The sequence below is a fragment of the Buteo buteo genome, chromosome 5 (genome assembly GCF_964188355.1).
Source record: "Buteo buteo chromosome 5, bButBut1.hap1.1, whole genome shotgun sequence".
Classification (NCBI taxonomy): Eukaryota; Metazoa; Chordata; class Aves; order Accipitriformes; family Accipitridae; genus Buteo; species Buteo buteo.
The window spans coordinates 24223813-24248551 of NC_134175.1; the positions used below are offsets into that span (position 1 = coordinate 24223813).

At 46.0% G+C, this 24739-nt stretch overlaps 1 protein-coding gene across 11 annotated transcripts in view; it reads left to right on the forward strand.

Moving 5' to 3' along the window:
- Positions 1-2724: 2724 nt before the first annotated feature.
- The window catches only part of PLEKHM3 (pleckstrin homology domain containing M3), a 126439-nt gene continuing 104424 nt past the window's right edge, over positions 2725-24739 (forward strand). For 9 of the 11 annotated variants that reach the window (XR_012650444.1, XR_012650445.1, XM_075028188.1 and 6 more), the window contains exons 1-2: positions 3041-3361; positions 13796-14657. Coding sequence is in view for 9 of the 11 variants with exons in the window: in XM_075028188.1 (XP_074884289.1) it covers positions 14054-14657 (604 nt within the window). In the remaining 2 variants the exon portion in view is untranslated. Of the gene's footprint in view, positions 2800-3040; positions 3362-13795; positions 14658-24739 lie in introns of those variants that run through there. The other 2 variants (XM_075028186.1, XM_075028185.1) reach the window with 2 other exon arrangements.

The following is a 24739-nucleotide window of genomic DNA, read 5'->3' on the forward strand; positions in this document are numbered from 1 at the left end:
AGAATCTGGAACTTGCATTCTTAAATATATAGAGTAATTAACAACAAAAATCTTTCCAAGGTTCATATTTCTTCAGAATTAAAGCATGTTATCTTGCAGCTTTGAAGGATAACATTGGTAATTTGTTTTTTTCCACTGATACACAGACTGCAAGAAGAGAAATCTCTACTAGACTAGAGGAAGAAAACGCAGTCACCTGTTTTCAGATTCAGTTGTTTTATGCTGTGGTAGAGGGATATGTGATGGACTGCAGATATAAAAATGTAATTTAGAAAGGGGATTGAATCTCTTCCTCCTGTCAATAAAATGGTGACAATTGTTTATAAAGTGCTTCTCCGACAGAATGGAAAATTAAAAACTCGAACCCAAACTGTTCCCTAGCAGCCAGTGTAAGAAAGGTGCATGTTAATTGCATTTTGCCTAGGAAATGGAAAGTGTTCCCATCCCAGTACCTTTGTGCAAAAGGTTTCCAGCAGATAAGAACAGAGTTAGGAATACCTAGAGCTAGGAAAAATACTCCTTAGGGGGCTGTCGTGGTTTAACCCCAGCCAGCAACTAAGCACCACGCAGCCGCTCACTCTCTCCTCCCCCACCCAGTGGGATGGGGGAGAAAATCAGGAAAAGAAGTAAAACTCCTGGGTTGAGATAAGAACGGTTTAATAGAACAGAAAAGAAGAAACTAATAATGATAATGATAACACTAATAAAATGACAGCAGTAGTAATAAAAGGATTGAAATGTACAAATGATGCGCAGGGCAATTGCTCACCACCCGCCGACCGACACCCAGCCAGTCCCCGAGCGGCGATTCCCTGCCCCCCCCTTCCCAGTTCCTATACTGGATGGGACGTCTCATGGTATGGAATACACCATTGGCCAGTTTGGGTCAGGTGCCCTGGCTGAGCATGAGAAGCTGAAAAATCCTTGACTATAGTCTAAACACTACTGAGCAACAACTGAAAACATCAGTGTGTTATGAACATTCTTCACATACTGAACACAAAACACAGCACTGTACCAGCTACTAGGAAGACAGCTAACTCTATCCCAGCTGAAACCAGGACAGGGCTGAGAAGGACAAAACTAAGAGACCAGTATCAGCCTCTTTCACTATGTGTTCCCCCTGTTTCTGGGGGGAACACGGTGTTTTCTACAGACCCCCACAGTGCACAAGGCAATGCTGTGAGTTTGGGGGGGGGGCCTTGGTGCTAGCCAGCCCCAGGGAAGCATCTAACAGGAGGTGCCTTTCCCATCTCCCGCACAGCGAAGTGCTGGGGATTGCACAACGCAAACCATTGCAATGCCTGGACGTGTTTAGCAAATGGGGTCCCAAGGAGCCCCATGAGACATGCTTGGGCTGTAGGAAAGAGAGGGGGGCAGGAAAAGTGCCTGACTGCACTGAATGCCTGGGACTTGACTTGGCTGCTCGGACAACTGGGATTGTTTTGGGTTCATGGTGCATGGTTATTGTCCTTCCGGATTTATGGCTGCCAAGTGTCTCTGGCAATCTGTTTTTGAGCAGAAGGGTGATTGTTCTTGAACAAGGCCTCTCTGCTGTCCTCCCCTAGAAAGAAATGATATCTATGCCCTTCTGCAGCCTGAAATCACTTTTCCACTACAGGTGGAAAATGATACATGGGCCACTTCCCAGAAAACTACCTAAGTATGAGTGTAATGTTCAACACAGGCAATTTCTCTTCAACACAGCAGTGAAATCAGAACCAGGGGAGGGATAGATTTTTACACTTCTCTTTGAGCACAGCACACACTGCCTACGTGCTCTCCTCCCCTGACATTCATGTTCTCACAGGTGATGGACCAGCGTGCCCTGGGGAACTCTGTGTTCATAGTTGGCACAGAGGCAAAGTTCTGAAGCATCATCAGACCCAGGAGTCCTGGAGAGCCTCTTTCCTTCTGAGGAGCCCAAGAGATAAATGTCTCAGTACTGTTTGAGAAAAGGCTGCATGGCGATAAATAACATGGCAAGTGATGATACTGCCTTGTCCTTTGAGGGATTGTGGTGCATACAGTTGAATTAGAATAAAAAGATCAATCTTTGACTGTTACCCAGTGAAGAAGCCATTCATCTTTAGGAGCAGGACTTGAAATGTATGGTGCTTTAGTAATATATTATTTGTAAAGGCCAAGATTAATTAATTTTCAGTCAGATAACCTGGTATTTTTTTTTTGTGCCAAAGGCTCTCATTCATCCTTGCTGTCACTGAAATGAGATAAACCACGCAAACACAACTTCGTTAATTGTGCCAGTCACACTTTGCAGTATATACTAAATGGTTGGTGTGTGAGGATGAGAAGAAGAACTACTGATGGAAGCTAACCTAACACCTGCCTTTTGTTGTGGATTGTGAATCCTCTTTACGGACTCAGTTCAGCACCACATTTTCGTGCAGTTACATTTCAGCACTGACCTTGTCTCTGCTGCTCAGCCCAGCACTGCTGACTCCCCTGGGACACAGTCGGCGAAAGAGCGCAGCGCCCGTGATTTTAAACGTGTACACGGTGCTACTCAGAAGTGGTCTGCGTACACTGGACGTCAAAGTTCAGGTGCATCCCCAATCTGCACGTGGGTATTTCTCGGCATGAGGCTGTTTTTACAGGACAGGTGTTGTTGGGTGGGGTGCCATGCTACCCCAATGAAACGAATCGCAATGAAATAAGGGATGTGTAATTGTAACTTTTTGTTTTCTTTGGGTAACAGGTTGTGCCAGAGATCTTTTTGGTGCCCTGTGGCGATAGGAATTCACACGCCGTGCTGCTCCCTGCGCCCTTAACGCCTCGGTAAGTGTGCTTGCCCCGGGGATTGTTAAAAAGCCGTTTAGGATTTTGCGTTTTCCAGGTGTCCTGAAGTCAAGCGTCAGCTCCCTGAGAATCTCAGCCGCTTTCAACGTGGAAAGGTGCAATTTGACCCCTTGCGTCTATATAGGAAAACCTCAGGGTTTTTCTATAAGGGGAAATAAGAAGCTGCGGGTTCCTGGGACACGCGGTGACGGTCGGGCCGCCCTCCCGCCGTTCCTAGCGCTGGCGCAAGGCCGCAGGGCTGCCCGCGGCCGCCGCTACCTCCGCCCGGGCCACCTCCGCCCGGGCCTCCCCGGGCGCCGGGGCTCCCGGCTGGGCGGGCGGCGGCGGCGGCGGGAACCTTGGTGCCGCGGAGCCGTTTCCCGCGGCGGCCGGGACGGCTTTGCGGCAGGACGCGGCCCCGCCGCCCGGCAGCAGCGCGGCGGCGAGGAGGGGCCGTGCCGGGCCGGGCCGGGCCGTGCCTGCGCGCCGGCGGCGCCGGGCCGGGGCGAGCGCGGGGAGCCCCTCCTCGGAGCACAGGCAGAGCGCGGCCCCCGGGCGGCAGGTAAATACCCCCTTTGGTCCGCGGTCGGTGCGGGGCTTGCAGGGTCTGCGAGGTTCTCCAGCCCCTCCGGGGCGGGCAGCCGGGCCGGGCCGGGCCGGGCAGCCGGGCCGGGCCGGGCCGGGCAGCCGGGCCGGGCCGGGCCGGGCAGCCGGGCCGGGCCGGGCCGGGCTTCCCGCCGCCTTCGCCGTGCTGCCCGCCCGCCGAGCGCGTACGCGGGCTGTGTGCGAGGACCCGGGCGCGGCTGTGTTTGCGTTTGTAGCACGAAGACGTCTGTCGTCATGTGCCCATCTGGAAAGACACGTTCCCGTGTGCGTAGAAAGGCCCTGTGCTTTAGTTTTCCCCCACCCGTAGCCGCTCCCGATCTCGGCAGGAATTTGGGCTGCTCCCCGTCGGTAGAATGGAGCTCTCCGGTCTGTGTAGGCACGGCGAGCAGGCATTGCGCTCTATTTTAATAGTCCAGAGTATGACATAATGCCGTGGTCTTCTTACATTGCAGTAAAATTGCTTCTGGTACGGAGCAAGCGCCCAAACACAGCCGGTGGAATTATACCTTCTGGAATCCAATAGGCCCGACAGGAGAGTGTATGTTATGAGGGAATGTGCACTAGCTGGAGGAGCATCAGCAGAAATGCTAGGATCACTGGCATGGCAAGGGAAGGGAAGGGAAGAAACTCGAGACTAGGTTTGTGTAAGGAATCATGACTTGCTCCTGACCTGTTTTCTGTTCTGCAACTATGCGCTTATGGCCCTGATCCTGCAAAAACGTACAGGCAAATCTGATTCTAGGCACTGCGTAATCCCACTAAGTGACTACAGATAGTCGCAGTATGTAAGAATAAGAAAGCATCTGAACCTTAGTAGGACCAATGCCCATATACTTTAAGCAAAAGTAGTTTTCATCTTGCCGCTTTCAAAGCTTATTTATCCAAAATTAGTGAATTAAATTTAGGATTTAAAAAATCAGAAATCTAAAATGTGAAACAGGGCACTATATAGTAGAATGAAGGATCTTATCAGTCTGCGGTAGCTCTATGCATCATTCATTCCTGCAGAACCTTATCAGAGTGAAATCACGTTATGTGTTAACATTTCAATTTCATTAGATGTTTTGAGGTTTCTACTGGGCTCTACTAAGATCTGCTGTAATAAAGTTATCGTTCAGCTTGGAAAACAGCAAGCGTTTGTGCTGAGTAGTCACACGACTCCGTAGTGGTACATGTGGTTACAACCAACCTGTGGGGTTAGCTGTTGTGGCAAGGCTGCCAGGACCTGAGTGTTCGGGTTGCTGTGGTAGTTTGCTGAACTTCAGCATTATTTGGATCATTGCTTCTTTTCCTTCCCCTGCACCTCTTCCTCTGATAATTAATGTGCCAAACCACTGTGGTCCTGGCTGTTTGAAAGACAAGAGGAGGGCTTACTTTGAGGTTCAAAATGAGTTTGTTATTAAACACGGTATTTCCATCAATGTCAGCATTCAACCACTAATAGTTATGGGAAATCCAAGTCTCACTGTAGAAAGGCTTGTACTGTCCCAGCTGAGTTTTTTGGGTACTATGGTTAGAGGGAGGAGTTGGCTACAGTCACAGGTCAGGGCTGCTCAGAAAGCTGTGTGCTGGACAGATTTGGCTGTCAAGTGTATTTCCTTATGGCTGTGCCATGATCTCAGGGAAGAAATGTCTCCCACGTTCTTGTGGGAGATACTGTGTTTCTTACCCTCCTTGTGGCTGCTGGGGCAATGGCAGCTGTTATTCCCAGCTGTGGGGTCATACTGGGCTGTGCTGGAGCCTGAATTGCTTCCTGCTTGGTATGCCTCAAAGAAACTACCCTGCAGAGCTAAGTAAAAATTAATTGTGTAGTCTGGCATGGATGGTAAAGGATTCAGTTATTATATTGCTATTTATACCAGCTAGTGCTTCATCTAGAAAGGTCCTAAAGTATCTTCTGAGTCCTAGTTATAAGAAGATAAATGCCTTCAGCTGGCAGTCCCCCTTCTGTATGTCCTTCATTGCTTAAATGCAGCCACCTTGGGGTGCACTACGATATTGCTGCATTACAACAGCTGAAAGTTCAGCAGCCTGATTTCCAGCAGTCTCTGTAAATGAGTTCTGGAGGAGCAACAACCCCAAGAACAAAATGTGCCTTTTATTTGTGTTGAGAACTCACAGGGACAAACTGAAAATGTCTTAATTTCTGATCTCTTTAAAAAAAAAAAAAAAGTCAAACTTTTAAGGGCTGGCTATCTTTTCCCTTCAGTGTAGTTCTAGAAAGTGTGGAGTGGGGAGATACTTGTAAAATTTCAGTTTGCATTAACCAGAAATGTTTGTTTAAAAAAAAAAAAAAGTTTTATCTCACTTGGCATATACAAAGTTCCCCCCCATCCTGGCAGGAGACAAGCTGGTACATCATGGCAGATACAACCAGAAATATTAGACTGAGTCATGTTTTCTGCTCTTTCTTGAATGTCCAGTTCAATCATGTTTCCTCTTGTACTGGAGGAGGTTTGTATTGTCCCTCTTGGATACCCAGTTCCCTGACAGTCTCTGTACTCTTTGTGCTGAAATCGGGAGGTAACAGGCTGTTTTGTGGTGTCAGTCTGCCTGGCAGAACAGGCAGGAATTCTTGTCATCAAGGGAAATATGTAAAATGCAAGTTATACAACTTTAGACAAACCTGTACACTCAAAGCAAATGAAAATAGAAATCATTGACCCTCCCTTGGGTTGTTATTTGAGACTACAGGTATGTTTAAGACCACACATCTGTGCCTCAGGCCAAATCACTGCACTGCTTCATTCCGCTTGTCCACGTGGATTTTGTGCCTGAAGTGTGGGTTTGAGGTGTTTGCATCCAGATGATCTTCCGGGGCAGTGCTAGGATTCAGGAGAGCCTCTGTTCCCCTACGCCTGACATCCTTCCCTGCGAGGTCAGCCAGCCAACAGGCAGCATGCACAAGGGCATAGTCTGGATTTTAATCTGATGTAACCTATGAAGGTGCCCACATGTTGATGGGTTTGGCTGGCCTGCAGCCTGGGCTGTGTGTCATCATCAGCTAACTCCCCTCCGGTCAGTCTGCTTTGCTTTCTGTTCCTTTCCTTGCTAAGGGTCCTTCATCCTTTCCAGAGTCCCAGTCCAGCTACTGAGATTTCAAATGGTTACTCATCCACGGGAAGTGATACAGCCACTCATTACTCGGTGATGCTCCCTAGCCAGGAGGGATGTGTGTCAGATGGCTGCAAGGCAAAGGAGTCAGTTATAAGATCTCTGGAGAGTGGTACAGCAGTCAGTCTCTAGGAAAGAAAAGCGTTCTGTGGTCCATCTTCCTCCACTGCTCGGTCCTCCTCACCCTCTGGACCCACTTTGTTCCGGGGCAGCAGGCTGTTGTGCGCTTTTCAGCTTAGAGTTTCTTGCGTTTTAATTACTGTTTCCAGAGTGCAGTTAAAATTAAAGATAATGTATACTATAAGCATGTTTATTATTCATTACTGTGTGCTCATCACTGGATGAGCTGTTCTGTAGCTGTGATGTGTTAGTTCCCCAAGCAGGGAGGATGCCTGGGGAGCTTCCTTGTTAAAAGCACTGGATCGGATCAGCAGCTGGGGAAAATCTATGCTTCACAGAGCAAGACTCATGTATCCTCACTTAAGGTCTGCTTCCCTCACAGAATATGGCATTCTTCTTTCTGCCTGGTTTCACCTCTTTCTTAATTTCAGCTTTCCTAGTTTGATATTTTTGGTTTTGTTTTCTGTAGTGTGGAAGAGATCACTGTTGTCTTTCAGCTTATCTGCAATTAGGCAGCAACTTAATTGCAGCTGTTCCTGCTCTTTGCCTCTGCCTGGGTGTAGCAGACAGGATGTGGGAGCTCTTCTTCACTGATAAATGTTGGCAGTTGATTTCATCCTTAAGGGCTGTAGCAAACAGGTGGTTTTGCAACATGGAAATGGTTATGGTTACATTCCTAGTTATCCTCTCTAGCACTTTGTCCTTATAGCCAAGCATTCCTGACCAGAAAGCCCCTTTCTCCAGTTTTCCTGAGCTTTTCCTCAATATTGTCAGTGGTCTTGTGCAGGAATATCAGTCAGAAGGTATTTGTGTGAGACACTTGAAAATTGGGATAATCTGAAAATTTTAAGCAATTAATTTATCAGTTGTGTGTTGGGGAAAGAGGATTTTGAAGGGGTGCTTTAAAAATGTGATCTGAAGACAGTTATCCAGGCCATGTTGAATCAACCATTGACTATGATATGGCAGTCTCTTTGAAACTGTGATCCCTGTTCCATATGAAAAGTTTCTTGTAGTTTTATCTTCTTTGTGAGGCACTGTAAATTTCATCCAGACATTTAAATGGTGAATCTAACAAGCTCGTGTGCTCTGTTGCTCACTCAGTGTACACAGCAGTAGGTCACCTGGAGTTTTGGAATCGTGTGGGGAGAAGGCCTGCTTTGTGCTGAGGGAAGAAAATACAGCCAGGATACAAGAAAATGTGATAGCTTGCACAGGGACGATGTCCCAGCTGATGCTCTCTCCCTGCAATCATCCGTTATGAAATTCCTAGTTGTCAGTCGCCGCTCCAAATTGAGTATGAGAGGCAAGCAGGAGTGCAGCTTTCAATTGCTGCTCAGAGAACTGGCCACTGTATGCATGGGATTCATAACTGCTAGCAGTGTAAGTGTTTTGAACCAGGACTGCTCTTTGGTTTCATATGGATGGCACACAGTACAATGGATCTGACTGTGGACGTTGTGCGCTGAGGCTTCAACCACAGCAGCAGCTGTGATACTATGCTTCCTGTACAGCTAAGGGAGAGAGGGCTTCTGGCTGGGGGAGAGACTTAGGTGCCATCATGCTTTGAAAGAGCTTCTGGTCACAACAGGATGGAGAACGTTTGCTGCGTTGGCCTTGCTAGACTGTAAATAAATAAAGCATCCTCTGCCATCTAGTTACAGCAGAGGGATGCTGGAAAGAGGGCACTCCGCAATACCTTGCAATGTGCGGTCACTGTCACTTCTTCAACTTTTTCTGCAAGCATTCTGCGCCAGCAATGTATAGAAGTGCGTAGACAATGGTAAAGACTTTGTGTGTGACAGTCAGCCATCTGTGCATCCTCATTCTGTCTTCTACCCATTCAGGTGTGCCCACCTGACAAATACAGCTCAACTTCTTAACTGAGAGGTAGCACGTAAGTCTTCAGCTTCATAGATTTTTTCAGGGATTTTGCACAGCAGAGCCTGGGTTTCAGAGTCTGTCATTGACCTAAGTGTGTCCCATTTAGATTCTGGGCAATGCCTGGCTGTTGTTACCCACAGAGCTAGTCAGAAATCCTTGTAGCAGCAAAACCTGTAGGCTGTGGTTGTTCAATGTGCCACTGGAAGACATTCAGATCACAGGCTGAGATTGCTCAGACTGACAGGCAGAAAAACTCATTAGGTACCAGCTGCTCCAGCCCCAGTAGATTGTATTCAAAGAGGCTGTACCATCCATCTTTTCTTCAGATGACCTGTTGTTCAGACCAGGCTTGTCACAGCCCATAAACTGGGCTCTAGTGGTCCAGGCCTGCAACATAATAGAAATAAAGGTCCCTGAGGCTGCTTGAATTTGCTCTGCCACCAAATTGTTATCCAATTGAAAGAACGTCTCTTTCTGTTTTCCTTGTTGGCATTGGAGTTTCAGCCCACAGTTACAATGCAGTGCAAAGATAAGCAGAGCTGGTTCCCACAGCAGGTTCCAGGGTGCTGAGAAGGGGATAGGACAAGCTCTCCAGTGGCTGAGGCACCCCTACTCTCTATTTGCATACAGGTAACTTGTAAAACTCCTCTTGTGCTCTTGAGATAAAAATCTCAGAAGCACCCAAATCTTTGCCAGGAATTTGAGCCTAGGAGTCAATGAGACTTGGGGGACACTTAACAATATTACCTGCCGTTTGCTATCTTTTGCTGGCTGAGAGCTCCTCTCTCGTTTATGCATTTCCTCCTGAACACATTGCTTCTGAACATCATTGATTGTTCCTTTCTAATTCTCTCTCCAAATACAAGAGAAAAGGGGAAGTCCCTATTTATCTGGTGTGTATCACTTATTGTTTTATACATCTCAATTACCTGTGTGCTGAAGACGAGGTCCTGTGAGCACCAAAACCAGCAAGACTGCTTATCAAGTTGTGTGATGCCTCCTATTCCTCCTTCCTGCTTTCCCCCTCTGCTTCCCAGTGTTTTCAGATCCATCTCATACTAACCCCTTGTGCTGTCGTTAATTTGGAGAGACCCATGTGGTGGCACTGGCCTCCTAGAAAGGATAAGGGACCGAGTTTTGCCAGCTTCTCCATTATCAGGAGGGTGAGTTTGGGCCTGTTTCCTGTCCAGTGTTGAACAACAAAAACTGCATCACACTACTGCTTTGTCACATCTAGTTGAAGTTACCTTTACAGCTCAAAAGAGAGAGAGAGAGAGAGAGGGAGAATAACTGGCAGATAGGCAGGATGGTGGCACAAACCCTGTTTCCTTAAGAAACCAGACTGAAAGGTGCTTCTTTTATATATATTTTTTTGTATGGATTGGTGAGCTAAATGGTTCTCTTCAGTCACTGGTTCCTAAACACATGCTGGCTCTAGCTTTCTCTCCTGCCTGAGCTAGAATGAACAGTCCTGAACATAATGTGTAAACTGGGGGTATATAGCGAGTGCCTGTTGTGGTGGTATATATCACTTGCAAGATTGCTTTCTACCCTTGCCTTTTCCATTCTTTTTCATTTTTGCCATGTGATGCCTAGGTATTTTCCATGGCCTGTGGGGATCCAGAAAAGCACATTAGGAAGTTAAATGATCTCTTCCAGTGTATGTTCCTTGGCGTTTGTTGTCCATGATTTTTCTCTGCTGTCAGACTGTGCTGTCACCTAGGTTAAGTCCTTGTGGCTTCTTTAAGGGAAGTAATCTTGACTAAACTGAATGTCAGTGTCTCACATGGCATGATCAGCAATCCTTGCTGTTTACCTCAGCCATATGAGTAATGTGGCCACTATAAACTCATGATAGTAAGACTTCACTCATGTTGTAAGTGCACATTAATTATCGGACTGCTGCACATTTATGGACGAAAGCTGTATCTGCGTTGGATGTACAGAAAAGCATGTTTTTCAGCTGCTGCAATCCCTGTGTCCAGCAGTCTTTGCTAACTACAGTGTACCATGTTCCTTTTGCCTTTTCTTCAATATGACTAGTTCTCCGGGGCCTAGATGAGCTGTTAGTTTTCTGCTTCGCTTAACAAATCCCTGCTTACTGTAGCCTTGGCAGTCTTTAGTAGTTTGGGCTGATGCATCTCTCCTCCTCTCCTATTCACTGCCTTAGGCTGAATGTCTTTGGAAAATTTCAGGCGTTTCCAAGAAACAATACATAATGCAATACATTTTATAGTAATTTAAAAGGAGTTCATCCTATCCTATTGTTTGCCTTTTTTTCCCCTTCATGTGAAGGAAGCAATTTCCACTGCTTTCCCTCTTGGAGGAGATTCTGATGGAGCTGTTTGCTGCCATATCAAAGTTTGCTTTCATTTGGCACCAAATCCATGCAGAAGTCTGAATTAAATTTATGTTGCGTGCCACTGTCAGAAAATGCCAAATTGTGTTTATAGAGGATATGTGATTGCAGAATCCCAGCACTAGTGGGAATTACTGGCACAGCTCTTTCTTTGATCTAAGGAGGTTCTTGGTGGTGTAGGAAGGGATGAGCCTGCCACCATTGAGGTCACCTTTCGCATCTTTATTGAGCAGGGCAAACAGACTAGTTTGGAAGCTATGAGTGCTGCAATTTGTGAACTGTGTGATACAGGGGCCTGTCATCTTCTCATGACCTTGTGATTCAGCATCTTACTGGATGTGAGGTCAGTTTGTAGTGCGGCATCACCACACTTGGGTGCATGATGCTGGATAGCTACAGTCTCACAGGATCCAAAGAAACATGCAGCCACATGAAGCCTCCAGCATTTAAAAATGAACCTGTCAAATGTAAGTGTCATATTTTTCACCTTGCTTTCTACCTTTCCTAATGATTTGATATAAAGAACAGAGCAACATTGCATCTGCTACCACTGAAATGCTTCAGTGGCATCTCACAAGCCCTTCTGGAGTGATTACTGCTTCAGTCCCTTGAGTGAGAGCAAGGCTGTTCTCTGCCAGCCCCTGCGAAGCAGTATCTTTGAATGGGCCAGCCTGTAGCTTTCACTGTTGGCATATGATTGTGTTAGTGCTGGTTTTGTTCAAGTGAATGCCTGTTGCAGTTTTGCAACTTCAAAATATCATTCTTGCTTTGAAGACATGCTGTAGGAGGATGTAGAATAAGTGGGCAGGTTGCACAACATCATGTCCCTTAGCCTGTTCATGGAGCTCCCAGGCTCTAAGGTACCAGGCAGCAGAACGCTGTTCTGGGATTGCTGGCAGGAATGAGCTTCAAGAGCGAACTCCGTGCAGCATTAACCTGACAATGCAGATGTGTCCGGGATGACTTTATTTCCCACTGCCGTCAACTGGCACTATTGCACAGCTTTGCAAAGAGTCTGTTCCCATACTGTTCTGATTTGAAACCACTCCAGATCTGTTTTGTTCAACCCTCTGGTTGCAGTTCTGGGTCTACCTTCAGTGTCTTACTCTACGTTTACTTGTTGAAGCTGATCCTTGTCCTGGTTTACTATGAGGCTAGTGAAATGAATCTTTGCAAAGAGATAAGGAGAGAAAGATCCCAGTGTAAAGGCTTGAAGTTTCCAGAGTTATGTATGTGATTATTTATTGCTTTTGAAAGTTATTTCCTTGGAGTGTGTTTGCAGAGATCATGGTCTGAACTGCTGACCTGTTAGGAGGGAGGGTGAGCTGCTGCTTTCAAACACAACTGTGTCATGGCTGGCCACAACTGAAGTGGGGATGGGAGGATGCTAGGGGTGATTGCAGAGGGGGTTGGTTTGTGCTACAGGATTCTGTGCCCCCATCTTGGGGGTCTGCTGGCCTCCTTCCTCACTCTGGCTTGCTATAGGAAGGGGTGCCTATTTAAAATGACTTTGCTAATAGAAGTCAGGCAGATAGACTGTTCTGTATTAAAAAAAAGAACCTTAAATAGAAGTATTATCTGTGTTTGATGCTGTTTAATAGATGTTTTTTCCTGCTAAATGTAAATCTTCATGGGTCCTGGTAGCACTTCAGCAGCATTCACAAGCTAACGAGCTGCTAATTATCAGCCCTGCCCAGGCTAATTAGTTCTGTTAAGTGTATTAACCTAGGCAGAACTCTGAGCTAATGCAGCTTTGCTGCTTCTAGGACTTGAGCTGATGTGGCCAAAACTGGGATGTAGATCTCAGACTTTGGGCTGTTCTGCATATATGGGCTCTAGGTACTGTGATTTCTCCTAGCAGCTGTGAGAGCTGTTCTCCAGCTAGTGCAAATGCTCAGTCTCCAAGTCCCAACAACTTGCATGCATTTGACTGCTTTCCCCAATTTAAACATACCTACTGTGCACTTCCCTCGAGCATGGCAGCACTGTGGATGGAGCTTCAAGAGGGAGAGGTGAGAAGGCAGCAGGTTTGGTGTGACAGAAGTCAGCAATGAGATGCCCCTTTACTGCACCACAGGGAATAGAACCCCCCCTTCCTTCCTCGTCACAGGTGTGAGCTCAGGTGGATCAATGGAGCTCTTCAATAGTTCTAGCTTTAAAGCCCTTTGCTATTCTTACATTTTGCCCAATGAGTCAACAGCTTGGAAGTAAAGATCTGCAGATTTGTGACGGTGCAGGATATGGTATATTTTGTTTTGCTGGTAGGATGCATTGTCTTTCTGGGCCTTAGGTTGCCACATGGTTTCACTTAGGTTCCCAGTGATATGCTAGAGACACACTCTTTGCAGCATTCTGCAGCAGCCTAATAGCATTGATTTATTAGGCAAATATCACAGTTCCTTTTATGCAGGCAAGTAGGCAAAGTAGCTGCTGTAAAACTCATGCTGGTCTCCTAAAATTGGGAGCGCAAGCAGTCTGGGAGGAAAAGGCAAACTATTTGAGGCTGGTTGGCTGATTTTACTAACCCTTCGTTTCTCAACTTTTTCTTACAGCCCCATGGGAACCTGTACTAAGCATTCCGTAGGTGGCTGCATTTGTGATGTTATTCAGTACCGCCTCTCAGTGCAGCTTTCCAAAGCTTGGTTAATAAATGGCATCACTTTGTTTCCTCTTTATCTGGCACCCCATCCTGCTCTCTGCAGGTTCCAGTTCAAGAAGTGATAATACACAGAGTTCACACACAGTGAACAACAGAAACCCCAAAGGGGTTCTTCGTACACAATAATCTTGGTGCCAAATGAAGGAGAAGTAAAATCAAGGGGACTGTGACTGTGAAAGGAGTGATGGGATTAAACATATTTATCTGGGAAAAGGCCCTTACTGATGTGATATTTTGCTTTGCTTTCTCTACAGGTACTCTCCATCACTGTGAGCTTATTTCATAAATGAACTGTAGCCCACTTGATCAGTGAATGTTAAGTCTCCCATCTGAAGAGGGGTTGATTTGGTTCCTTTCTACCACTAAGGATTGTGGCTGGTGAATGTATTTGCCCCACTGCCTCTAAATTAATGGTGTGCCAAGGACAGATGTGAAACAGCTCTTTCTCTGGATATTGATGTGGTATCTTCTTAACACATTGCAACGCCTTGGGCCCACCAGCAGCACGGGATATGGAGGCTCTTGAAGTTGATGACATTAGCCCTGCCTTGGAAGTAACTGAAGACTTTTTCAATAGTTTTGATACTAAGCTTGAAAAGATTGTGCAGCCCTCTGAGGTATATGGTGTACAGGAGGTCCCTGAACTGGTTGGGCACGAGGTATTTGATCAGATAACAGAGAGCAGGAATCTGAGGAACGTTGCCTCCTTAGCCAAAAGTAGCCTCATCTGGGATCACTGCAAAAATGGCCTCTTGGAAACCAAAGCTCAGACAGCATTCCCTGCCAAAGACCACTGCATGGTGCAGAGAGGAACAGCGGCTGACAACCTCGCTTGGGCAGGGGAAGGGGAGACCGCAGCCTTTAACATATTCAGTATCTGCCAGCGGAGGAGAGACAGGCCTCGCTCGGTGAATGACATCCTGGTACAGAATGAGGAAGCCTCCACATTCAAGCCAGGACACAACAGGTCACGCTCTGATATCAGCCAAGTAAACTGGGGAGTGGTCTTCACGGGCACCTCCCTGCAGCAGCCACCTGCACCTGGTCAGGACAATAACTGTGCTCTGCTCTCTTACCTGGCATTAACCAAGGGAGAGGACATCCAGGGAAACACAGGTTTGTGCTGGTGCTTCATTGTTTCTGTTGATATGAGGACTTTCCTATTTGTTTTTAATATTTATCTTGAAAGAGGAGCTGCATGTTTAAAAAACACAACCCTCCCCCCCAACAACTGTGAGGTAGCTCTTAAGAGGATAGAAGTCAGTAGGGCTCTGTTGTCCTTGATATAGCTCTGTCTGTTTGCCTGCCTAAGGATCAGTTTTTAAACCAATCTCGACTTCTGTTCCTTTCATGGTTTGAAAAACTAAGCTTGTTTTACTTTTTGCTTCTATTTTGTTCAGTTTGACTCGGGGGGAAAAAATAATTTACTTTTTTTGTATTTCTGGTCATTTCATTTTCTTACCTGATTTCCCCAAACTAAAAAGAATTTGAACGCTAAAGCTATTGGGAGAATGGCAAATCCAAACAAAGCTAGTTTTCATAAAAGTTAAAGAGTGGCCGTTAAAAAGAGGGCATACAAAGCTTTACTGTGAGGACTGAGATCTCTGCTCTGTTTCTTTAAGAAACGCTGGCTATTCATAAACAATTAACAAAAACTCAAGCATGCAATTTGTGCTTGTCAATATTAAGGCATCTCTGCTAGCCTTGGATGGGGTACAGGAAGTCTTGTTATCAGATTGAGGCAGGCGCCTCCAGTGAGCTGTATGAAGCGATGTTTCAGCAAGTGATACTTTTTCCTTTTCCTTTCTGAAGCACTGCACTGGAACAGGTTGTGCTCAGGGCTTCAGAAACACTGACCCAATGTCTCCATCTCCATGATTTATTTTGTAGATGCCAGAAGTGGACTGGGCACTTATGAAAAAGAAAAGCAGCTAGTGCCACAAAGATTTTATAGTCTAAATAAAAGCAGGCATTAACAAAGGAATTAAAAAATGGAAATAGATGATCTTTAAGGTCCCTTCCAACCCAAACCATTCTATGACTCTAATAATCAAAGGGTTGTGAAAGCCTGCATGTTTGTGTATGGTGGAATGACTCCAGTTATGAATAGGTAGCTTGTTTAGGGTTAAAACAAGGCTTTTGGATTAGGTTTTCCAGATAAGTCAGCTGTTTTGGAGCATGAAAAGCAGATGCCTAAATTTGTTTGTGGATGTGTGCATATATAAATATACATGTGTAGGTATATATATGTATGTATATATACATACACAAACCTGTAGGTTATTGTGTTACATTGCGACATAGTTGCTATATCCTAAAGAATGGTGCTCTTGGTTGACAAAGGCAAGTATACCTGCTGTTACTTTTGTTTAGGGAGATACATTGCTTCCCATAGAGTGGGGTCTCTGTTCTGTGTCCTTCCCATGGAAGGGATGCAGAACAGGAATGCACCCAGAAGCCTGGAGACAGAGCTCTCAGTTTCTGTCAGCTGTATCCTGGGCATCTCATGGGTTTAACTTAACATGTAACACCTTTTTATGCCCACAGAAACACCATTAAAATCTAGCTATTAAAGGCCAATACCTGTTCCCGATAGTGTTTTAAGCTTAATCTTTTTGGCACAATTTCCTCATGCAGCCCTCAGAAAAAGAAGGGGTTCTGTTACGTATACTGTTCCTATAAGAAATACCTAAGCCATCCTGTATTTAAAGACCTGTTCATGTACTTACTCAGAGAGAATAATTTCAAACTGCCACTGTATCCCCAGTTTGCAAGAAGCAAGTCACCAATCCAGCTGAGCAGCAGAGTCTGAGGCCAAACTGGTCTCCCTTCTATCAGCCCAGGGCTCAGGCAACTGCAAAGTACATTGGGGTGCACCCTAATGCATTGCATCTCTGTCTGGGGTGAAGCAAATTACATTCCCCTCTCCCTTACACACAGATGCAAGACAGTGTGATGCCACTGTTCATAAGAGGTAGCAAAATGAAAAATGGAAATGACGACATAGGGTTTTTTTCTTCTTCTTGCAAACAAAGAAATTTTATTAGGAACTGCACTGGTGGGATGCCATTGCTTCTGAAGTCAGGGACCGCATACTGCAGTCTCTCCCCTGCTCCTGGGTGAGAGTCTCTGTGCTTTCAGAAGCCGGGCTGTCTGCAGTGCTGTCCTCCTTCGTCCGTGGCTCCCACTTCAGCTGTTCCAGTCCACTTTGCTTAGAGCTGACAGACCCCAGGGAGACACACCAACCCTCTGGAAGCCCTAAAAGAGCCTTGCTGTATCCAGAGTCAAGTCTATTGCAGGACTTCAAAACAGTGTCTAGAACAGCTTGATAAAAAACCTTCTGTGATACAACCATGAGAGGAAGAGAAAAGACAAGAAACGCGCTCTTTTTACAGGTGGATATAACTGTGGGATTCCTTAAGCTTGGTTGTGTCCAGGATACAGTCACTCCACCACAGTGTGTACCCAAGGTGTGCTGCTTTGGTAGTAGCAGTGGAGTGCAGTTGTACTCTTCCCAGCCCCTCAGCAGGCACTTACACTGTTTAAATGCAGTTAATCCAATGAAGTTTTTCTCCATACAGAAAAAGTGAACAAACTGTGTTAGTGTGATGTACTCTTTATGGTTATGGTTTCATGTTAAACAGTTTGTAGTTGTGAATTATAACTGTGAAGACCTCACATCTGTAAAGTAGTTTTGTGAAGCATAGCAATATTGGCACTCTTCAGAAAAACAGAAATTGACAGATTTCCATGAAGAAAACTCTTGCTTTTAGACTCTCTGCAATGGTGCTTGGTATCTTGTAGCTCATCTGTTCCACAGTTTCTCTATGGTACCAGGAAAAAGTCCCATTGCTGTGCTCAGTGCTGCCAGAAGCATAGGTCTCTTCAAAATGGGTTTTTACAGAAGAGACTCAGCAAGGGAAGGAAATGGATTAGTAAGAGTGGCTGAAGAACCTCTCCCAGTACCTATAGCCCCCCTATAGCAGCAGTCAGTACCTCTAAGCTGCTCAGCCCATACTTTTTCTATTGCTTTTTGCAAAGATGCAAGGCATTTGTCAGTGTTTGCTGTGTGCCCTCCAAGAGCCTTTCTACATGGGATGTTTGAAAGCAGGGGTACCTTCTTTAAGGAAGGAGAATTTCTGTGCTCTAAAAATGCACTCTTTTAACCTGTTTCTCTAACCTGTTCTGTTCAGCTGCTCTGCAGGTTTTAGAAGGTAGTGATGGTATTTCTTCCTTCTGTGTTTACAAGAGAGCCTGCCATAGAGGTTGGTGCTACTGTGAGCTGAGCTGAAAAGAGAAAAGCAAAAGCAAGAAAGCAGGTGTTGCTGATACACGTATATGGTACTGGTAATTATTCTCCACAAAGGACTGAAAAATGTATTTTAAGGTTGGCTAAAAGCTGCTGCAGTGGTTGAAGGGGTCATAGTGGCCGCAGCCTGTGGAGACATCCCTTTCCAGGGCTTTAATATGGATTAAAGGAATGCATATGATATACTGAGAGCAACTTCAGCCACTCCTGTCAGTCCTCGTTGTGTTAAAGGACTTCCCTCTGGAGCCTGCAGAGGTCTCCCAGTCCTCCGAGGCTGGCCGAGTTGCTGCGTAGATTAACTCTTCACATTTTTTTTCCCCTTATCTTCATAGTATATTTATTACTATGAGCTTATCTGTTCCTGCTGCTTGCTTTTTTATAATACAAATAAAATGAAACTGGATCCTTTCCATGTGCTGTGAAAGAAAAGGATCTGAAAAGAAGCTGTGCCTTTTGGGGCACTATCTCCTTAGGCCTGCTGGCAAAACAGCTAGTGTGCTAGAAATGAACTCTGTTTGTGCTACAAAGCAGTGTCAAGAGGTAAGTGGAGCTAGCAAAGACAGAAGTTGTAAGCAAATTCAAGGCAGGCTTTTTTATTTCTGGACATGTTGCCTGGCAAACAAAGGGAGAATGCTGCTTCTGTAGTATCCAGCGAAAGCTTGCTTAGATCATTAAGACACAATGTGTGAGCAGTTAGCTTTGATAGTCATGTGGATGTTTTTATTCAAACACAGCCACTCCCGGGAGTGTGGGTGCTATAGTACTTTTCCAGGGTGGCTGGTTTTCTTGCCTGCCATGCCTGTGAGCTTGGGGAACTCCAGAGCTGTCATTGTGCTGAGCACCTGCACACTGACAAACTGTCCTTACTGCAGAAGGCTGGTGCCTTGTGCCCCTCTCCAACAAGCAGCTATGGAGGTATTCAGCCAACCCCATTGATTTTGGCAGTATATTTTGTCAGGAAGCAGAGCCTGCGGGGTGTTTGCAGCATTGTGGCATGGCAAAATAAATGTATCAGAGGAAGGTGACTGCCTTAAATCTGGCCAACAAGCCTAAAATCTACTGTGTGTGATTGAGGCCGGGATTTCCCCTCCTTCTTTTGGCTGACTGGTTTAAAAAAATACCTTCCCTGCCCCTTCACATTGCTTTTTTAATCTGGTTGGGAGCCTAGCCATCGTTTGGGACATTTTGAAGATATGATTTTTGTACGCAGAGTTTGTGCAGGGTATGTTTCAAGAGAGGCTTGGGCCCCTCTTCATATAGCTTTTGTACATATTACATACTTTTCTAGTGTGTTTTTGTAGAGGTAAGACACCTAAATCTGTATTCATGAGCGGCACACCACTGGTTCAGAGACTGGGGATGGGGGGGTGATCCTTGAGTTCTGAGGAGTCATTTTACAGTGCTGCTTTCTCTTATTCTGGTGACCACACTGACTTTATGTTGGGGTGTTTTCTTTGTTTGCCAGGTATCCTCACCTTTGGCAGCAGTAGTGGTGGCTGGTGCTGGCTCTCTGACATTAGTGGTACTTAGTGTGCTCTCTGCAGCATTAGTGGTACTTAGTGTGCTCAGCAGGTTTGTGGTGGTGGGTCACAGAGCAGCAGGCAGCAGTGCCATCAGTTGCTGCTGTTGCTGTCCTGCTCAGGGAGGAGCTGCAAAGGCAGCTAGCTGGCAGGGGGAGGTGTGGCAGGTATGGGAGCTGCTGCAGAGACGGAGATGGCCAGAGGTCCTGAGAGGTGTGACATGCAGCCTTCACACTTCCCCTCCGGTGTTGGCCAGGTAAAGCCTAGCTTCTGATCGAGGGAGGTTTCGGAAGCATAATTGCCATTTGTGATTTTGCAAAACACCCCTGTAGCACTGTCTTTTTGTCTGTGGTATGTAGAAGCTATGCAGCCAGGTCAGAGCAATAGGCCATTAATTGCCACTGGGATGGCAGAACATTATAGGTCTGTGGTGTTCTGCAGAAGATAATGGTCCTACCATCTGAGAGGCGGCTGTACGGAAACACTTCTGCACCTTCCCCTCTGGAGAGCAGGAAGCCTCAAACCACTTGGAAATAATCCCAGAGGTATCAAGCCAGTTGGAGCCGCCCCTGTGGCCAATTTATTTTCAGCATTAAAAGGTAGTCAAGAAAAAGGTAGCTGTACTGCAGAGATTTGGGGCCTTTCAAGATTTGAGGAGGCAAAAATGCTGTTTAAAATAGAATGTGATCCACTGCAGGGTCCATAAGTGCCAGGGACTGTGGTGCATCTAGCAGGAGATAGCCCCTTCTCCCAGGAGATTACAGCTTAAATACACCACACAGTAAGGGTAGGGAGGGTGAGTGGGGACAGAGAGGTGAGGCACTTTGCCCGGTATCAAATGGGAGTATAATTTGGATCACCTGACTTGCTGGATGATACTTCCCCACTAACCCCGCTGCATAATTCAGAGAGTGCAGCACTTGCTCCCTGCAGGCTCACTCCTGATTGCTCCCTGGGCTTGGGCACCCTCCGAGCTGGAAGGGCCATGGGGGGCTGGCAGAAAGCAGCGGCAGCAGAGGGGGCTAGGCTGGGCAGCTGCCTTGAGTGGAGGGAAATGTGACCTACTCCACTCCCTTGCCTGGGAAGCTGTGGGAGGGTGCAGACTGATGGAGAGGGGAGTGTGGTGGGAGGCAATGGGAGGGGCTCACATACAGTGGATAAGTTCACAGTGCAGGAAGATGACAGTAAACAGCACTGATGAGTTTGGTCATGAAGCTGTTCTGGTTGGGAGGGTTATTCTTTATGGAGATTTTTGCTGTGGAGTTACAACACTCCATAAAGCTAATGAACAGTTTTCATCTCCTGGGGCAGTGCTGATTGCTTCCAGTGATGTTGTGATGACTTTCATAACTGAATTTTCAGGTTAGTTGCTATCATTCCCTTAGTGGTGTCAGCTAACTCTCCTAATGTGAACTGACCCTGTTTTTGTAGCTTTGACACTCACTTTATATCCTTTCTTCCTTATTTTTAAAGCTGAATTGAGTGAATTTATAAAAAAACCCAGCAAATCCATCTTCATTTGATATTCTTACTTCTTTTGCAAGTGCTGCTGTTTTATGCATCTCCTAGCTGGTAGTAGGTAACCATGGCTTTCAACTCATACTTCTGTCTTTGCCAGAGTTGAGTCCTGTTCTGGGTTGGTCTTCCACGTTGAATCCAACCTCCTTCTCTACTGCCCCTTGGCACAGACATTGTGTCAGTATGCACAGGGTGCTGGTGGTCTGCTCAGCAAACACTATACAAGTGTTTGACTTGCTGCAGAGGAGCAAAAAGGATTGGATGGAGTGGCTGGGCAGCCGGAATCCTATAGACTTCAGCAGAATTTCTCGTATGTTTCTCATACAATGCCACACCTGAAGGGAAAGACATAAAGAATAATTTGTTCAGGTTCTTTATCCATCTCTTTAGGCAGCTCATTCAGTGAGGAGCTTATTTTTGGTGAACATCTAAGCCAACCTCACTAGCAGCGCATAAATCTAAAATTAAGAGTTTGCCAGTTCAACATTCTCAAAGCAGGTTTTGCTTTCCATAAGCCTAAGGAAAATGAAAAAGAGTGAATGCCCTTCTGGGGAGAGATGCTGTTTCTTTATATGAATTAATGCAAACTGCTGCCTCGTTACAAGTCCCATTGCTGTAGCAGTCCCTTCAAAAGATGCGGCATTGGGAGAAGCAGCCAGATTTGGCTCCAGGACAGCCATCTGCTGGAAATTTGTAGCTAAATATCAGTGCCATTATTTCAGGACCAAGTGGAATCAGATAGACTTGCCTGAAAGAGATACACCTGCAGGCCCAGGTGGTAAAATAAGTGGGAAGAAAAGACTGTACTTTCACGTAGGAGGGGGGTGGACATTGTGGATCTAAGTCACGCTGGCTGAGGCACAGTTTGTCCCTGATCTGGCAAACCCTACCAAGCAGGTGACCCAATTTGAGAGCATTTTAGGTCCCAAAGGCGTCTGCTAAGTTTTATGGAAATCAGAGAGGAGGGCTATTGACAAAAACTCTGTAACTTATGCTCATCTCTCACTAGGCATTAGAGAATCTGGAGAGGAGAGCCACCTCAAGAGACAAACCTCTCAGAAACTAGGCATCTCTGCTTCTGCACTTTCCCAAGTTACTTGGTATTACTGTCATCAGAAATGCCTCAGTGGTGGAAAACAGGGCAAGTTTTCCTGCCATACCAACAGGGACACAAGTACAGTCAGTTTTTCAGGAGCATATATCTTCTGGACATGCTGAGACAACATTTGGGCTCCCTCTCCTGTGGTGCTGGTTGCACCAACTGCCCCCAAGTGTGGAGAGGGGTAGGTGTGTGCTCGGTGCAGGGTGCCTAGCTGGGACAAGTGGGCAGTTCCCAAACGAGAGAAGAGGCACTGAGGAAGATACTGCCCTGTCCCCAGCTGCTGAGTCTCTTTTTGTTTCCCTCTGCTTTCTTCCTCCTCTTGCCTTGAAATTATAACTCCAAATGGCTCAGGCGTGGGCCATTTACTGTGATTATTTCCCTTTTTTTACTCTTCCTCAATTTACTCTCTCTGTCTCTGTAGGGAGGAAAAGAGATGCAGTTTCTGTTTGGAAGGTGGATGGAGAGAGCGAGATGGTAGCATTTGCTCTCTGAGTGGAAAGGTATTATCTGGCTTACTGCATGTCGAGGAGATAAAGGAGCAGAGGGTTGTAAGGTGTGCATGTATGTGTAGCATATGGATTCAGCCTGTCTCTGCCAGCATCTATTGCCCTGACCTAAACAATACGAGACATTTGAATTTTAATCAAGTTGGCTGCTGGTTCTGTCCCAGTTAGAGCGAGAGGCAGTAGAGCCGATTCACGGGAGCTTGAAGGGAAGGAGTGGGGCGAAGGGGGGAGAGGGGGGTGCCTCTGTGAAAGGCAGGGAAAGATAGCCTTTCTCTAACTCAACAAAGGACAAGCAAACCTGTGTGCAGATGAAGGAGGGGTGGCTGGGGGAAGGTTATGAGTTGTCTTATTATGGAGAAGCTTGAACTGTCATCTGTACTTGATGGAAGCGAGAGAGATTGCAGTTGGAGCTGCAGAAGCACTGACTCCCTGATTGGATTAATAGAAAGGGAAGATGAGTCTAGAATGGCTGCCCATTATCTGCACTACAAAGGGATTAGTGTGGGTTTCAGAGAAATTAATGGCTTTTGAGTTAGCGCAGAAATACTAATGAATGTCAGGGCCAGAGATGTACAGTGAACAAAACTGGTTCTCTTTTAGTGTGTGTGCATGCACGTGTACCGATCCATTTGGGCTATGAAAGTGTGCTTTTTCTACCATTTTAAGTTTCAGATTAGGCTTCCAGTTTTCATATTTAGGTGAAATACTCTTGAGTTCCTGATTTGTCTGCAAGGTATAGTTATATTGATTTCTTTTCCACCTTTTCAGACCTAGTGCCAAAGCAGCAATTTTTTAATTGTTGTTATGATTTTAGTAATATATGCAGGAAATCTTTGTAGGTAGAGTGCTTTGAACATGGTGTTAAATGCAGGCTCCATTCTGAGTATGTGAGTGACATGGGGAAGCTGAGGCTGAGCTGGCAGGGTGAAACCTAAGTGCATCCTTTTTGTTATTGTGGATGGGAGGTAGCATCCTTCCCTCATTTTTTAACTCCCATGAGGTTTGCATGCTCACATGAAGTATATCAAACAATTAATTCTCATGTACGTTTATTAAGTTTAACTGAAACTTGCCCACTTAATTCTTACAAATCCTTAAAGCTGGCCTTCACTAAAGGGCTAGCCAAAGCTTTTACACTGTTGCTGTACTGAATCCTCCTGCCCATACGTGAACCTCTCAGAGCCAACTGCAGCAATGCTTTCAGCCAGGACAGGAGCATCTCCTTATAGACTGTAGGTTACAGCCCAAGTTCTGCTTTCTCACCAGTTGGTATCAGAAGCCCCTTGGACAGTAACTAAGTCCCTCAAATACTCATAGTCCCTGACTCTCCTTGTACCCCTGGGAGGATAGACAGACTCACCCCTTAGCCAGTGGTGGTGAGGGCAGCTTGGCCAGCAATCCTGGCCATGTTAGCTGGGAAGCCCAGTACAGATGGGGATGCAGTAACTTCTATACAGGCTTATCTCTGGCTCTTTGTTTCCAAGCTTCATCAAGCCCAGACGCTTCTGTTCTCTTAGCTCTGTGTTGAAGACATCCTAGGTATACTTGGAGGTGATCACGTCTAAAACTTGTTAGAACGTGGCCTGTTAACATGAGTGGTAACTGGTTAAGCTGAGATGCTGAAAGTATTTTGTGCCTCTAGCCATCTACCCTACCCCTCTTCCAAAGGTTGTCAGCCCGAGGGCAGAAACCATGAGTGAAACAGCTCCTGTGTTGCTGTGGTTTGTAACGCTGCATGTTAAGGCCAACTGGTGCTGATTATGTTTTGACCTAATTGTGCCAGGCAGTGGAGGAGGAGCTGTTCCCAGGTGGCTACCTTGCTCCTGCATCAGGAATAGCAGTCTCCAAGGGAGATGGACAACTGGAGGCAGAAACTTCTTCACTGGTGTCTGTTAATTCTGCCACTGTTTGTAAGTCAAGACCCATCACAGGTACCCTTACTGGAAAGGTGAGGCAGAAGTCAAATGGGAGCAAGAATTTGTTCCTCAGGGATGGGTTGTTTTGGGGGTGCCAAGTGTTAAAGTTGGTGTTAGAGTGTAACAGTGAATGCCACTGAATTTATACAGGGACCAACAGAAATTGCATAGAGCCACATGTCCAGCCAAGGTGAAAATACAACATCTGCATGTATTAGTGGTGGCTGAAGTGGTGCAAATCAGATTGGAACAAATTTTGCATGGAAACCTTTTTTATAAACTCAGAAATGCTTTAGATAATTCCTTTTGCATTCGCATCACTTTGGT